The sequence below is a fragment of the Ovis canadensis genome, chromosome 2 (assembly GCF_042477335.2).
Source record: "Ovis canadensis isolate MfBH-ARS-UI-01 breed Bighorn chromosome 2, ARS-UI_OviCan_v2, whole genome shotgun sequence".
NCBI classification, from domain to species: Eukaryota; Metazoa; Chordata; class Mammalia; order Artiodactyla; family Bovidae; genus Ovis; species Ovis canadensis.
Window position 1 is genome coordinate 13769027 of NC_091246.1, and position 16991 is coordinate 13786017.

Here is a 16991-nt window from a genome sequence, read left to right on the forward strand (position 1 = left end):
ATTATCTGAAGAAATGGAGTTTCTGATTCCTCCAGGGGGCAGACGTTTACCACTATACTGTGGAGGGGGCCTCAGCCATAGGCTTGTTAGTGAGAACAAATGCTTTATATTTGAAGACTATCAATTATTCAATCTACCTTTAATACTGCAATTAGCTTGGCTAATTTATTTTGGAAAATGACTTAAGCAGTTGTAAGATGACTAGTTCAGATATTAAAAAAGCTTTTTTTAAAATATCTTAATTTGAGGGGCTAAGAATCAGGCTTGGATTTTGGCCCCATGTAGTATCTCTGACAGAGAAGGCACTGGCACCCCACTCCAGTACTTTTGCCTGGAAAATCCCATGGATGGAGGAGCCTGGTGGGCTGCAGTCCATGGGGTCGCTGAGAGTTGGACATGACTGAGCGACTTCACTTTCACTTTTCACTTGCATGCATTGGAGAAGGAAATGGCAACCCACTCCGGTGTTCTTGCCTGGAGAATCCCAGGGATGGGGGAGCCTGGTGGGCTGCTGTCTATGGGATCGCACAGAGTTGGACACGAATGAAGCAACTTGGCGGCAGCAGCAGCAGCAGGATCTCTGAATACTTAAGATTCATTTAGATTCCTGTCCCCTTGTTATGTGCTTCAGACAATATTTCTTCAAACTTTCCCCTAGTACAACACTTAGCATGCTTTATTAAAATTACATAGCCAGTTATACTTGTTCCTCATAGATTGTGGCCTCCATGAAGGCAGGAACTATGTCATATTCATATTTGTATCACAGGGACCTAGAACAATACTTAGCGCCAAGTAGATATTTAATAATTATGAGTTGAATGAATGAATAAATGACATAGCTGACAGAGAGATAGTGGTACTCAAAGCAAAATGATAAGCAGTCTAAAAAACTTACTTCCTAAGTATGAAATACTTATAAAACTAGATGGAGTATAATATCTTTAATTTAGAGTCCATTCATTCAGAACTTGTAAAATATATCAAATGCAGATAATACCACTCTAATGGCAGAAAGTGAAGAGGAACTAAAGGGTGTCTTGACGAGGATGAAAGAGGAAAGTGAGAAACTGGCTTAAAACAACATTAAAAAACTAAGATCATGGCATCTGGTCCCATCACTTCAGGGCAAACAGATGGGGAAAAAGTGAAAACAGTGACAGATTTTATTTTCTTGGGCTCCTAAATCACTGTAGACAGTGACTGAAGCCATGAAATTAAAAGACACTTGCTCCTTGGAAGGAAAGCTATGACAAACCTAGGCAGCATGTTAAAAAAAAAAAGACATTACTCTGTCAACAAAGGCCTGTATAGTCAAGGCTATGGTTTTTCCAGTAGTCATGTATGGATGTGAGAGCTGGGCAATAAAGAAAGCTGAACCCCGAAGAATTGATGCTTTCAAACTGTGGTGCTGGAGAAGACTCTTGGGAGTCCCTTGGACAGCAAGGAGATCAAATCAGTCAATCCTAAAGGAAATCAACCCTGAAAATTCATTGAAAGGACTGATGCTAAAGCTGAAGCTCCAATACTTTGGCCACTGATGCAAAGAGCTGACTCATTGGGAAAGATGCTGATGCTGGGAAAGATTGAGGGCAGGAGGCGATAGTGAAGGACAGGGAAGCCTGGCATGCTGCAGTTCATGGGGTCGCAAAGAATCTGAAACAACTGAGCAACTGAACAACAACAACATCCAGAACTTGTAAGATATACCTTCTGATTAGATATATTTTATGCTCGAGATAGCTATCTATGAAGAATAAGAGCAAACAAGATGGGACAGATTTTATTGATTTAGCAGCAGTTTAGGAAGCATTCACTTACATACTATTGATTAGTTAAATTATCACTTATGTTTAAACAGTAGGTGAAATACAATGAAGTTCTGTGCACAAAAACAGAATTTGGACTAGTAAGGTTCCCTCCTCTAATGAGAAGAAAATTTCACTTCTTTAAATAGAATAAAATTCTAATTCAACCTCTCCATAACTGAGATTAGTCTTCCTCTGAGGAGTCAACTTAGGGGAATTTTTACTATAGGTAATAAGAAAAATGGCATTTTTCAATGTGAAGCAAACACACACTTTGGGACCTTGTGGAACTGAAGCTTCTCTTTAGTAAGTTCATGGTAAACTCGCAGCAACTGTCAACACTTGTGTCATATTTTGGAGCCTTGTGCACCAACGACCAGAATGTGTGTGCAAACAAAAACTCTCAAGGTCTGTCCCGGAAATGTGAAGTATGTTTTCGTAAGACTTCAAATACTTTTACCCTTTGAGAGTTAGAATCCCAGCTGAAAATAGATGCCACACTCAAACTGGATAACTGAAGTCAGCTTAATAAAGGGACTGCTTTACAGAGACATGGTCAGAGTGAAAAAACACCAACAGGGATGGTGAAGCACCAAAGGCTAAAAAAAGTAGGGAAACCGGGGAGGGGGCAGCGGGGGGCGGGGGGTGTCAGAACCGGAAAAGAACTAGAGCTACAGATGTGGGATAGGCTGCAGGCAGCGGCTGTGGCCTTCAGAAAAGAAAAGCAGCTACTGCCAACCCACCTCCTTACAAGACAGGAGATGACGCAATAAATGCTCTGACCTCACTCTCCTTCTACCCTGCTCATATCTCCCCTTGATCCAACCCAACAGGAAACCAAAGTGCAGGAGAGTCTAATTGATGCAGACCACAGAGGCCAGCCTCCTAGGGCACAAATCAGTGTGGGAAGAGGAGACAGCAGATTTGATGGGCGAGATGAAGAATATCCACCAAGTATACCCTTTCCAAAGCTCTTCCACTGCAAAGTATCTATAATATCATTCACGAACTTACTATGACATAGACATTCCTAAGAATTCATTGGAAATAGATACGTATGGTTTTCTAATAACAATGACATTTGGTAGTTCCCTATATTATTTTCATAGGAACACAAGATTCATTGATTCATTCAAAGATATGGTAAAGGCAAGTTTTCTATCTGCAGGAAATCTGCTGAAAGAAACTAAAAGAATGAAAAATCATAAATAAAAATTGAGCTACTATTCCCTGGTGGCTCAGAGGTTAAAGCATCTGCCTCCAATGAGGGAGACCTGGGCTCGATCCCTGGGTCGGGAAGATCCCCTGGAAAAGGAAATGGCAATCCACTCCAGTATTCTTGCCTGGAGAATCCCATGGACAGAGAAGCCTAGTAGGTTACAGTCCACGGGGTCGCAAAGAGTCGGACACGACTGAGCGACTTCACCTTGCCTATGAAGCTAGCAAAGAGCTAGGATTCTCAAGTCGCAGATTATAAGAATTATCTGCCAAAAAGAGACAATTTTTTAAATTTTTTTTTTAATTTTGTATTGGCATATAGCAGATTAACAATGTTGTAATAGCTTCAGGTGAACAATGAAGGGACTCAGCCAAACATATACATGTATCCGTTCTCTCCTAAATCTCTCTTCCATGCAGGCCACCACATAAGTTGTGGAATTGAGTGGAGTTCCATATGCTCTACAATAGGTTTTTGTTGGTTATCTATTTTAAATATAGCAATGTGTCCCTAACTATCCCTTCCCCCTGGCAACTATAAGTTCATTTTCTAAGTCTATGAGTCTCAAAAAGAGGATAATTTTTATTAAATCAACAGACAACCCTAAAAGGTGATCTCTACCTCTGTACATCTCAGAAGGTTTTCAAATTTCTCTTGTAACTAAGGAGACAGTCCAGAGAGGTCCAGTGTTGGAATGGTGGGGTGTGATGTGGAGGTCACGGGGGCATGGGGAACATCTGTGTGGAGGGGCTGGTTCCACACCACACCGGGGTAGTGCAGGAAGTGACACTGAGTGCTCTATCTTCATTATCTATGAGAGCTTGAAAACTTGAAAACTAAACACAGAGAACTAGTCTGGAGGCAAGAGATGTAAGAAAGAAAACAACAATTACCTTTGAAGATGACTTGCCCCCTCCCCTTTGTTTGGGATGCTAAACAGAGTCAATTACGCAATGATAAATAAGCACCAAGTAGCTGTCTGTCTCCCCACCCCAACCCCCCCACACACACACACACACAAAGTAAGCTGAGATGTGTGACCTGTGTGAGTGATCTCACGGCAACGTATTTTTAGAGCTAATACATTGTAGAGTTGTAAGAAATGTTTATGAGACAAAACATCTCATCTAAAGTCATTGCATTCCCCCAAACACTGCCCTTATCCTTGTCACTTATTCTTGGACAAACAGCAGTTTTGGCTAGAATTACCTGCATTTGGAAATGAGTAATAAATAAAAATAACCAGGGGGTAGAAGGGGAGGGTGTCAGAACTGGAAGAGAACTAGAGCTACAGATGTGGGACAGGCTGCAGGCAGGGGCTGTGGCCTTCAGAAAAGAAAAGCAGCTACTGCCAACCCACTTTTGCCAACGTGCACAGATTCTATATACTTAACTATTATTTTTAAAAAGGAAAGGAAAGATTTACAAGCAAAAGGCAGGTACATATATTTCAGAAAATGACACAAGAAATGGATGAAATTTTCAGATAAACTCTTCTCCACATATTCAAAGAAATTAAGCAAAGTATAAACACTTAAAAAAAAAAAGTGCAAAATGGACTGGCAGAGCCAGAAAATGAAGAGAACCACAAAACCATTAAAGAAGTGAAAGCTACATTAGAATGAGTAAGGACTAAATACTGCTAAAAAGCAGTTACCTAGGGGATAGATTTTAAAATGTCACAAGAACTTATGGGAAAGTCAGGGGGAAAAAATGAAAGTGATTCAAAACAGTTATGATGGCAAGGAATGAGTAATAGATGCATCTGCAGCAGATAACAGAATAAATTATTTAATTGAAGGCTAGGAAGAAAATCCCTTTACAAAAAATAAAGGAAAATATGGATCTTCAGCAGAGAAGGCAACGGCACCCCACTCTAGTACTCTTGCCTGGGAAATCCCATGGACGGAGAAGCCTGGTTGGCTACAGTCTACGGGGTCGCTAAGAGTCAGACACGACTGAGTGACTTCACTTTCACTTTTCACTTATATGCATTGGAGAAGGAAATGGCAACCCACTCCAGTGTTCTTGCCTGGAGAATCCCAAGGACAGAGGAGCCTGATGGGCTGCTCTCTATGGGGTTGCACAGAGTCGGACACGACTGAAGCGATGCAGCAGCAGCATGGATCTTCAGATCAAAGGAACATACCATTTTCCAAGAAAAAACTGACACAGTGACTTATAGTGAGAAATATCATTAAAAAAAGTTGCTAAACGTTGATGTTTAAAAATATTTCTATCAGCATCAAGGCAAAAAATATGAAATTGCCAGAGGAATTAACCAGGCTAGCCTCTGACTTCACCAGAGCAACAGTCAAGGCCAGAACACAATGGAAAAATCTTATAGAATTATTTGGGGTGGGGGGAGAATGTGATTGTATAATTTTATGCATTCAATTTGTTTGTTCATAAAAACCACAGAAACTCACCAACTATTCAAACTCAACAACTCAGAAATCTGTTTCCTGACTACTCTGTCAAAAGTAACCCTCCCTTGGGAGCGGGAAGGAATGGACTGGGAGTTTGGGATTAGCAGATGCAAGCTATTATACATAGAATGGATAAACAACAAGGTCCTACTATACAGCACAGGGAACAATATTCAATATCCTGAGATAAATCATAATGGGAAAGAATATAAAAAAGAAGGTGTATTTATATATACGTATAACTGAGTCATTTTGCTATACAGCAGAAATTAATTCAACAGTGTAAATCAACTATACTTCAGCTGAAAAAAAAAGTAACCTGCTCTAATCAGCCTCCAATCTCCTACTGGGTTTTACTTTTATTCTTAACATTTATCACTTCCTGACATTAACATTTATATCACATGTTCTCCACGATTAAATAGAAGCTCCGTGAGGAGATGATCTGGTTCAGCTTTGTTCACTGTCGTAACCTCAGAGCTTAGAACAGAGACTCGTACATAAAGAAAACTCAGTTAAGTGAACTGTGAGAATTATATTTACAGTTCAAAACTACAAATGTTCAAAATTTTGAAAAGGTAAAACTCACAATATAACTGCAACACATGGCAAATAAACTGTGATGGTCTCTCATTTCCTCAGCTGTCAGAGTAAAGAACCTACCAAGCCTAAACTCTAGCAATTTTAAGAGTTCCCATGCTCTGTTCTCTTTGCCTTTTGGCTTCCAGACTGTTCTAGAGAAGTGTCTGGCACAACCTTTAGGTGTGGAATCAAATTAGTAACTGCATGTACTACCGTTCATGCCCACAAACACTCTGATCTTCCAACTGACCGAACAAGGAGGGCAACCAATTACAATCACCAGGAGGAAAAGGGGACGACAGAGGATGAGATGGCTGGATGGTATCACTGACTCGATGGACGTGAATCTGAGTGAACTCCGGGAGTTGGTGATGGACAGGGAGGCCTGGCGTGCTGCGATTCATGGGGTCGCAAAGAGTCAGACACAACTGAGCTGAACTGAACTGAACTGAGGACCCTCTCAGCTTGTGATAGAGATTTTTTTCCCCTCGTTTTAACTAAGATGCTCTTGTTGTATTAAAACCAATCATTCTCATGAATAAATGATTTTGCTTTTATTTTAACTCAGTGTCATTTTAAATAGTGACCTTAGCTTACTCAAAACGATCAGCTATGGGCACATAACAGTCTGGCTTTTAAAACTGATAATCTCTTCTGCAGTCGCAGACATTTAAAGCATTCTCATACTTGACTATGACACATTCATTTGTAAACTTTTTATTTTATATTGGAGTAGAACTGATTAACAATGTTGTGATAGTTTCAGGTGGACAGCAAAAGGAACTCAGCCATACATACACATGTATCCATTCTCCCCCAGACTCCCCTCTCATCCAGGATGCCACATAACACAGAGTAGAGCCCCCTGTGCCATACAGTAGCTCCTTGCTGGCCAGCTTCAGAAGGAAAGGTGCTGGAAGTTCTTTGGTGGTTCCACACACTTAGCCATCTCTGAACCATCATCCCTCACTGCAGAACTCCAGCCACAGGACCCTTCCTCCAGTTCTTCCAACTTGCTGAGGTCTCTCCTGTCTCAGGGCCTTAGCACATGCTGTTTTCTCAGCCCAGAGTGCGTCTTCCATCTACTCTTTACCCAGCCAATTCCTACATTCGATTCTCCTTTAGATATCACATTACATTTCAGTTCCTCAGTGGGGCTTTGCTAACCCCCTAGTCTAACATATATCCCCGTCCTGTCATTTTCTCTGTTTTTTCCTCCATGGCACTTTACCAGTCAATTCTAAAGGAAATCAACCCTGAATATTCATTGGAAGGACTGATGCTAAAGCTCCAATACTTTGGCCACCTGATGCGAAGAGGTGACTCATTAGAAAAGACCCTGATGCTTGGAAAGATTGAAGGCAGGAGGACAGCAGATTGAAAGATTGAAGGGGACAGCAGATGATGAGATGGTTGGATGGCATCACCGACTCAATGGACATGAGTTTAAGCAAGCTCTGGGAGCTGATGATGGACAGGGAAGCCTGGTGTGCTACAGTCCAAGGGGTCGCAAATAATCAGACTCCAGTGACTGAACAACAGCAACATAGATTCATTTGTGTTTACTGGTTTAACATCTCTCCCTTCATTAGACAATGAACTCCAGGCAATAAGAATCATGACTGTTTCACTGACCAGTGCTAACCTCCACAAATACTTGTTGGTTAAATGAAAAAATAAAAGAAGGACATGAATTTCCTTCCCTCTTTTATTATTTTTTTCCCATAAACCTGAGTTGGATACAGTAAGTAAGGAGAATTGAGTCCTTATCTCACCCACATTTAAGGCAAGCTGTCCTATCTAGGACGAGATCTGGAGCCGGTTTAGATTGAGGGGAAGGACAGGAAGTGGCAGGTGGGAAATTTCAAGGTAGGACAAAAATAAGTGGTATTCTGAAAGGGGAAGCAAAGAGTTAAAAAGCAAATCATACTAATGACTCAAAGGGAGTGAGGCAAAGAACAGATAAACAGTTGGAAATGCGGGAGGTTAACTGAGAGGTAAGGAGGGCTTTGGAACGTCACAGGGGAAGGGGAAAGCCAGGGCCAGGCCCATGGGGATAAGGAGGCTGGATGAGGCCCCAACTGGGATCCCACGGAGGGAGCAGAAGGGTATAATGAGAAAACTCTGTTTTCAAGGAGTTCCAGGTGGGAGACAGGCACACCTGGAACTAAGCTTAGCAGGGGATGGAGAGGAAACAGAGGGAAGGTCTGAGGAGGTAAATGGACAAATCCTATACACAGTTACTAAACTCTCAGGCTCTAAGCCTGGCAGATATGTTATATATATTAGAGTGTTCATATTAATGTGAAATCATAAAGATGAAAATTACTCCCCTAGCAAGTAACTAGACCTACATTCAATCTCTTAAAACAGACAATCTCTGGGTCGGAAAACGGCCATGATGACGGCAAGGTGGCCAGTTTCCTCTCTGCATCCCCAAGCCCTCTGTGTCTTCTGGCTGTCTGCAGCTACAGTGGTGTCTTAAAACTGTGCTACTCTCGGTTGCCCTTGGGACACTGTGTTTCTTTAGCAATTGTCTGAGAAAAAAAAAGCTAGGTGCCAACCTGAGACTCCATCAGATGTCAGTGGAAAATGCTGGAGACCATAGCAGTAATAATAATATTGGTAATTGACGCTATTTATTGAGTTTAGTCTGTGCTAGGTTCTGTTCTAAAAAACTTGGTATGCATCAACTGGCTTAATCTTCACAAAAATCACATAAAAGTGTTGTTATTATTACCATTTGTTTCCAGAAATGAGGCCCAGAGAGACTAATGTCATGGCAGCAAAGTGTAAAAGGACTCAAGCCCTGCAAACTGACTCCAGAGCCTTGATCATTAGCTGCTTAAATCTGCATATACCTTACAATTGACAGAGCTCTTAGCAGAGAAAGAAACATTATCTGATCCTCTCAATACTTCAAAATGAGTAAGGAATATCTTTACCTCCGTTGTATAAACAGGGAAACTGAGGCTCAGAGACATCAAATTACTGGTATAGGAAATCACTAGCACAAGGACCAGCCAATGCAGAGGCTGAAATCTACAACTCCTCATTGCTAAAATGCCACACCATCCCTCACTTCTGCTTTAGCAGCCTTGTTGGTGAGGATTAAATTGCATCTGCACAATCAGATATGAAAGGGGGGAGGGAACATACAAGCTGCATCTAGGGTTTATTGGGTTTGGCATGAAAGTCCTAGTACCTGAAAACAGGACATTATCTCCGGGCTGAAATATGATTTCATACAGCGTCAGTGTCAGGGAGTATCCGTGGGAAGAAAACGGGAGGAGAAGCTGACCAAGTGAGCCGGTATCTAATACCTGGCTCCCCAAATGACTCTTTCTTGGCGCCTGTCGCCTGTCAGAGTGGCTCTGCTGCGGCAGCAGCCTTGAAGACTGACCAAGAAGCAACGCAGGGAGGCCAAGAGACAGGAATCCCAGAGACAGGAATCCCAAGAGAGAGGAATCCCAGTCCGCACCTCCACCCAAGACCTTCATTGTGTCTTTGCTGGTTAACGCCCCTCTTGCCTTCATGCCCTCTTCCCCATGCCTCCCATGCAGTGCCCACGGTGCCAAACGCTGTAATTCAACCCTCGGCTGCTGGTCCTACTGTTCTCTCTCCTTTCTCAATTACTCCAGGAACAAATCAATTATTTGGGGGTCCTCTTGGTTTCCAGTAGCCGGGGCACTGCAGCCCTGTCTCATATTCCCCACTAACTCATCATGCTTCCATTACACGCTTCATATCAAGCTACATTTCCTTCTGATCCGCAGTGACCCCCCCTCCCAAGACACACACACTCCTTTTTTTTTTTTTTGACTGCAGTCCAATAATGCTGACAAGGTTAGGAATCGGAAGTAATGGCTATTGCGGCCAACTCCCTGAGCGGCGGAAGCTTGGGGCAGGGACGGGAAAGCCTAGAACGTGCCTCCCTCTTCAGCAACATCGTCCCCTCCCGAGGCCCTGCTGGCCAAGGGGCAGCGGCCAAAACCGCGCATCCCAGGTCTCGTACCCCTTGGCTCCTGCCTTCCCGGCTGCTGCTATAGAAACGCCAGGCGTACACACGGGGCTGAAATTAAACACCCATCCTGGACCGGGACCCAAGCCGGGATCAGCCGGCTGCCTCGGTCGCCATAGCAACATGCGGAGGGGAAGGCAGCTAAAGGCGCGCGCGGCGCGGGGACACTCACTCCATCGCGGGGCTCCGGGCTGCTGCGGGGTTCTCTGGCGCTGCTCGCCTCTGCCGGAGCCGGACGCTCTGGTCGCGCCGCGCGCGCGAGGTGGAGCCGGGAGCGGCCCCCCTCCCCACCCGCAATCCCTCCTCCCCTTGAGGGTTGAAAGTGAACGCTCAGGCTCTCTCAGCTCCCAGCCTGCGAATAAAACGGGAAGCAATTGGATAATGTTGTTCGCTGGGCGCTAGACAAGCCACTCCACTTAAGTGTTTGGGGAGGGAGCGCGTCGGCAGCTGCGCCTGGCGGTGTGGCCACCAGCGCGCAGGGCCCGGGCGCCCGAGGTGCCAGGTGCGCCAGCAGCTCCCCCTGGGACGGGCGGCGCTGCCCCGAGACGCCGAGAACCGGTGGGAGGCGGGAGATGTGCGGCTGCGGCGGGTGGCACAGCCCAGAGGGTGCAGGGAAACGATTGAGTCATTGGCAAGGTTGCAGCTCTTGCGGCTTGGAAGTTGCAAGAGAACGAAGCGCCTGGCCTCTGCAACTAGCAAGTACTGCCCCCAACAGACTGGGCACAGGTTCGAAAACGCCATTGTGCCAGCTCAGCGGCCATCCAGTCTGGGTTTCCCAAGGAAAACTCCAGTTGCGCTGCGGCGCGTTAATGCGGTGTTCCATCACACTGGCGACCCCACGCCCTTCTTAGCACTCCACGTTCTGCGTATTCCCGCCTGCCAGGAAGATACTGCCCAGAGTTACCTTCCCTAGTTAGTCCTTTGAAAACAATAGACTGAACATTCCCAAATTACCACGGCCCCACCCCAGAGTCATAAGCCTGCCGGGCATATATTCCCTTCCTACAATCCCTCTGAGAATTCTCTACTCCTAATGGTTTTCCAAGTGGGAACCTGGCCCCCATCCAGGGGCCTTACACCTGCTGCAGTGAAGAGTGGATGAGACAAGCTTCAAGCTTTCATTGCATCTTACTTCCGGGTCCCTCTGAGAGCAGGTGTCTGCTAGGTGCTGGGGATGCAGCCCTAAGCTTAGCCATCTCAGTCCTTGTCTTGGTGAAGCTCAGACTAATGTAGAAGGACAGAGAAAGAAAAATAAACAAACAAACAAACAAATAGATCATCATAGGCTGGAGATATTGCTATAAAAATTAAGCAGTAAAATGCTGTGATTAATGTCTTAAAATTAATTTATGGGGCTTCTCCGGTGGCTCAGTGGTAAAGAATCTACCTGCCAGTGCAGAAGACATGGGTTTGATCCCTGGTCTGGGAAGATTCCACATACTGCGGAGCAACAAAGCCCCAGAGCCACAGCTATTGAGCTTGTGCTCTGGAGCCACGGAACCGGAACCCTGGAATCCAAACCGCAATTCCTGAGGCCCCCCTGCAACTAGTGAAGCCTGCTGTGCCCTGGAACCTGTGCTCTGCAATGAAAGGCCACTGCAATGAGAAGGCCACATACAGCCCCCACTTGCCACAACTAGAGAGCAGCCCACACAGCAATGAAGACACAGCACAGCCAAAAACTAAAAAATTATTATAAAAAATAATAAAATTAATTTATGATGATACAGAGCCCTTGAATTTACTAAAAAGCATTGAACTGTAAATTCTAGATGAATTTTATGGTATATAAACTATATCTTATTATAGCAGTTTTCAATAAATCTTCTGATGGAGACTCAAAGGGAAGTACACCCCCAACCCACCCTTTAAAGGACTGGCCTGAGAAGGGGAAGGTTGGGAAATGCAAACCACAGCGGGAAGGGCATTCTAAGCAGTCACCAACTTGTTCGGTGGCTCTAGACTAGACAGGGAAGAGCTCTACACACTCAAGAGACCGAAAAGAAACCAGCACAAAGTGTTCTGCGTAGATTCACTCCCTTCCTTTCCCTCTGGAAAGCGAGCCCCACAGTCAAACCCAGTGAAGTCTCACAGAGACATTTTGTGGAAAGAGATCCTAGCTCTTCTCCAGGTTCCCATTCAGAGGATCCAGGGTGAATCTGGAGATCAGAAAACCCTTCCTCAGCCCATGTCCCTCTGCAGCTACCCTCCTACGTTTTACTCCTCTGCTTCATAGTCAAGCCTCTTGAAAGGGTTGCCCATACTTACCATCTTTACAACCTTTCCTCGTATTTACTCCCTGTAGCGTATAGAATCAGAGAAGGCAATGGCAACCCACTCCAGTACTCTTGCCTGGAAAATCCCATGCACGGAGGAGCCTGGTAGGCTGCAGTCCATGGGGTCACTAAGAGTCAGACACGACTGAGCAACTTCACTTTCACTTTTCACTTTCATGCATTGGAGAAGGAAATGGCAACCCACTCCAGTGTTCTTGCCTGGAGAATCCCAGGGACGGGGGAGCCTGGTGGGCTGCCGTCATTGGGATCGTACAGAGTCAGATACGACTGAAGCAACTTAGCAGCAGCAGCCTACAGAATTAAGTTTATCTGTGAGGAATCAAGAGGCTTAATCAGGAAACAGATTGTTCTTCTACCTCTTATAAGTTCAGAGACTTGGATCAGTTTAGCAGCTCTCGAAGAGCTGAGACCCAGCCTCCCCCAAAATGTTGCTCTTTTATTTGTGGTGTCCCTTCCTAAAGTCATTTCATGAGCCAAGTTACTTTGCTGCTTAGACTCCAGCCATCGCATCTGCATTCCATTTTCAAGCACAAACAGAAACAACAAAGGAAGCACATCAACTTCCTTTTAAGGAAGGCTCCCAGAAACTGCCTCAGGACACTTTCATTTACATCTCTTTGGCCAGAATTCATTCACAAGATATTATTCAGTTTCCAGGGAGCCTGGGTGGAGCAGTCTTCAGTCTGTATAGTCATGAATATTTCTGAAAGTCAGAGACTCCATTCCCAGGAAAGAAGAAGGAAATGGGTATTGGGGGGGACAACCAACCATCTTTGCCAAACTCAGTCCTCAGTCCTTAGCTTCTGCCTCATCACGACACTGCTCCCCCTAGAGTCACCAAGGCTGACTGCAATGCACACCTCTCCATCCTCTTCCTATGTGACTCAGGACCAGGGTTTGACATTTTGACCACTCCTTTTTGTTGTGTGTGTTGTTTTTTCTTAAGTTGCGCTTATCGAGGCATAAGTTACACTCATCTTTTTCACGTGTACAGGTTTGTGAGTTCAGATACATTACACAGTCATGAAGTCACCACCATAGTCACAATAAGGAACATTACCATCACCCCAAGCAGTTCCTCTCACTGCCTTGATAGCAAGCCCCTCCTCCCACCTCCCTGGCAACACTGAGTTGATTTTTGTCCCCATGGTTTTGCTTTTTCCAGAATGTCATGGAAGTGGAATCAATCAATATGTAGCCTTTTGTGTTTGGCTTCTCTCACTTAGCAAACGCTTTTGAGAGTCCTCCGAGTTGTTGTGAGTATAATTCCTTTTCATGGCTAAATTGTATTACATTCTACAGATGCACCACAATTTATCTTCACCAGCTGATGGATATTTAGACTGTGTTAAATACTAATAAAACTGCTATACCCATTTGTGTACAGCTCTCTAAAGAAATGGCAACCCTCTCCAGTACTCTTGCCTGGAAAATCCCATGGATGGAGGAGCCTGGTGGGCTACAGTTCATGGGGTCACAAAGAGACAGAACTGAGCGACTTCACTTTCTTTCTCTATGTGAACATGTTTTCATTTCTTGGGGTCAATGCTAGGGTCCCCGCTTCTGCTTTGAAACACTCTCTTCTGTGAAGCCACACTGCTTCAACTCTACCTATGCCTTACCTGCTATTTGTCTCTTAAATGTTGGGGCTCTGCTGGGTCTATCTTCAATTTTCTTTATTTGTTACTATGCTTGCCCTCCCTGTGCCATTTCATTTACTTCTGTGGCTTTATTTACCCACAGACATGGTGCTCACGTTCCAAATGAAATCTTCAACCCATATCACTTTACTAAATTTTAAAACTGATACTCAAAGGCCATTGTAACATCTTCACAGACACCTGACACCTAATATGTCCAAAATTCACTCATCATTTTCACCTGTAAATCTCCTCCTAATATAAGAAGAGATGGCAAGAATACACAGAAGAACTGTACAAAAAAGATCTTCACCCAGATAATCACGATAGTGTGATCACTCACCCAGAGCCAGACATCCTGGAATGTGAAGTCAAGTGGGCTTTAAGAAGCATCACTACAAACAAAGCTAGAGGAGGTGATGGAATTCTAGTTGAGCTATTTCAAATCCTAAAATATAATGCTATGAAAGTGCTGCACTCAATATGTCAGCAAATTTGGAAAACTCAGCAGTGGCCACAGGACTGGAAAAGGTCAGTTTTCATTCCAATCCCAAAGACAGGCAATGCCAAAGAATGCTCAAACTACTGCAAAATTGCACTTGTTTCACACGCTAGTAAACCTCAAAATTCTCCAAGCTAGGCTTCAGCAATATGTGAACCAAGAACTTCCAGATGTTCAAGCTGGTTTTAGAAAAGGCAGAGGAACCAGAGATCAAATTGCCAACATCCACTGGATCACTGAAAAAGCAAGAGAGTTCCAGAAAAAAACCTATTTCTGCTTTATTGACTATGTCAAAACCTTTGACTCTGTGGATCACAATAAAACTGTGGAAAATTCTGAAAGAGATGAAAATACCAGACCACCTGACCTGCCTCTTGAGAAACCTGTATGAATATCAGCAAGTAACAGTTAGAACTGGACATGGAACAACAGACTGGTTCCAAATAAGAAAAGGAGTACGTCAAGGCTGTATATTGTCACCCTGCTTATTTAACATATGCAGAGCACATAATCATGAGAAATGCTGGGCTGGAGGAAGCACAAGCTGGAATCAAGATTGCCAGGAGAAATATTAATAACCTCAGATAGGCAAATGATACCACCCTTATGGAAGAAAGTGAAGAAATAAAGAGCTTCTTGATGAAAGGGAAAGAAGAGAGTGAAAAAGTTGGCTCAAAGCTCAACATTCAGAAAACTAAGATCATGGCAGCTAGTCCCATCACTTCATGGGAAATAGAAGGGGAAACACTGGAAACAGTGTCAGACTTTATTTTGGGGGGCTCTAAAATCACTGCAGATGGTGACTGCAGCCATGAAGTTAAAAGACCCTTACTCCTTGGAAAGAAAGTTATGCAACCTAGATAGCATATTAAAAAGCAGAGATATTACTTTGCCAACAAAGGTCCATCTAGTCAAGGCTATGGTTTTTCCAGTGGTCATGTGTGGATATAAGAGCTGGACTGTGAAGAAAGCTGAACACCGAAGAATTGATGCTTTTGAACTGTGGTGTTGGAGAAGACTCTTGAGAGTCCCTTGGACTGCAAGGAGATCCAACCCGTCCATCCTAAAGGAGATCAGTCCTGGGATTTCTTTGGAAGGACTGATGCTGAAGCTGAAACTCCAGGACTTTGGCCACCTCATGCAAAGAGTTGACTCATTGGAAAAGACCCTGATGCTGGGAGGGATTGGGGGCAGGAGGAGAAGGGGACGACAGAGGATGAGATGGTTGGATGGCATCACCAACTCAATGGACATGAGTTTGGGTGAACTCTGGGAGTTGGTGATGGACAGGGAGGCCTGTTGTGCTGTGATTCATGGGGTTGCAAAGAGTTGGACACGACTGAGCAACTGAACTGAACTGAATACCCTGCCTGTGTGTATGTGGTTAGTGTTCAGTTAGTCGTATCTGACTCTTTGTGACTCCATGGACCCGCCAGGCTCCTCTGGCCATGGAATTTTCCTATGCTGACAACATAGATGGAAGGGTGCTTGCAGAAACCTAGGCTGTATCTTTGATCCCTAACGTCCTGACTTGCTGTATGCAGTCAGTCAGCGAGATCAATTTGGGCTACCTCCTGAAAAGTCACAAAGCCATTCTCTTGTCCTTATGCTTATGCTGTTGATAAAATAAGCTCCCTCTTGGCCTCCTCGCCTCCAGTCACATCTAGTTCCAACCCATTCAATTGAACAGCCAGAGCAACCTTTCAAAAGCACAAATCTAATCATATAATCATCTTGCCTAAAATCTTTCAATGTGCTTAATCACTCAGTTGTGTTAGACTCTTTGTGACTCCATGGACTATAGCCTACCAGGCTCCTCTGTCTAAGGGGATACTCCAGGCAAGAATACTGGAGTGGGTTGCCATGCCCTCCTCCAGGGGATCCTCCCAACCCAGGGATCGAACCCAGGTCTCCAGCATTGCAGGCAAATTCTTCACTGTCTGAGCCACAAGGGAAGCCCAAAATCTTTCAATGGGCATCTCTTAACTTTAAGATAAAGGTTAAATTGAATTGTAGGTGCATCCTACATTCTTGGAAGTTCAATTCAGTTCAGTTCAGTCTCTCAGTCATATGTGACTCCACGACTCCATGGACTGCAGCACACCAGGCTTCCCTGTCCATCACCAACTCCTGGAGTTTACTCAAACTCATGCCTATTGAGTTAGTGATGCCATCCTACCATCTCATCCTCCACCATCCCCTTCTCCTCCCTCCCTCAATCTTTCTCAGCATCAGAGTCTTTTCAAATGAGTCAGTTCTTCACATCAGGTGGCCAAAATATTGGAGTTTCAGCTTCAGCATTAGTCCTTCCTATGAATATTCAGGACTGATTTCCTTTAGAATGGACTGGTTGGATCTCCTTGCAGTCCAAGGGACTCTCAACAGTCTTCTCCAACATCACAGTTCAAAAGCATCAATTCTTTGGCGCTCAGCTTTCTTTATAATCCAACTCTCACATCCATACATGACTACTGGAAAAACCGTAACTTTGAC

At 44.3% G+C, this 16991-nt stretch overlaps 1 protein-coding gene across 5 annotated transcripts in view; it reads right to left on the reverse strand.

The window, feature by feature from the left end:
• The window catches only part of PALM2AKAP2 (PALM2 and AKAP2 fusion), a 513846-nt gene extending 503256 nt beyond the window's left edge, over positions 1–10590 (reverse strand). For all 5 annotated transcript variants that reach the window (XM_069575463.1, XM_069575460.1, XM_069575462.1 and 2 more), the window contains exon 1: positions 10232–10590. In XM_069575463.1, coding sequence (XP_069431564.1) covers positions 10232–10236 — 5 coding nt within the window. In that variant the 5' untranslated portion in view covers positions 10237–10590. The remainder of the gene's footprint in view (positions 1–10231) is intronic.
• Between the last annotated feature and the right edge of the window lie 6401 nt (positions 10591–16991).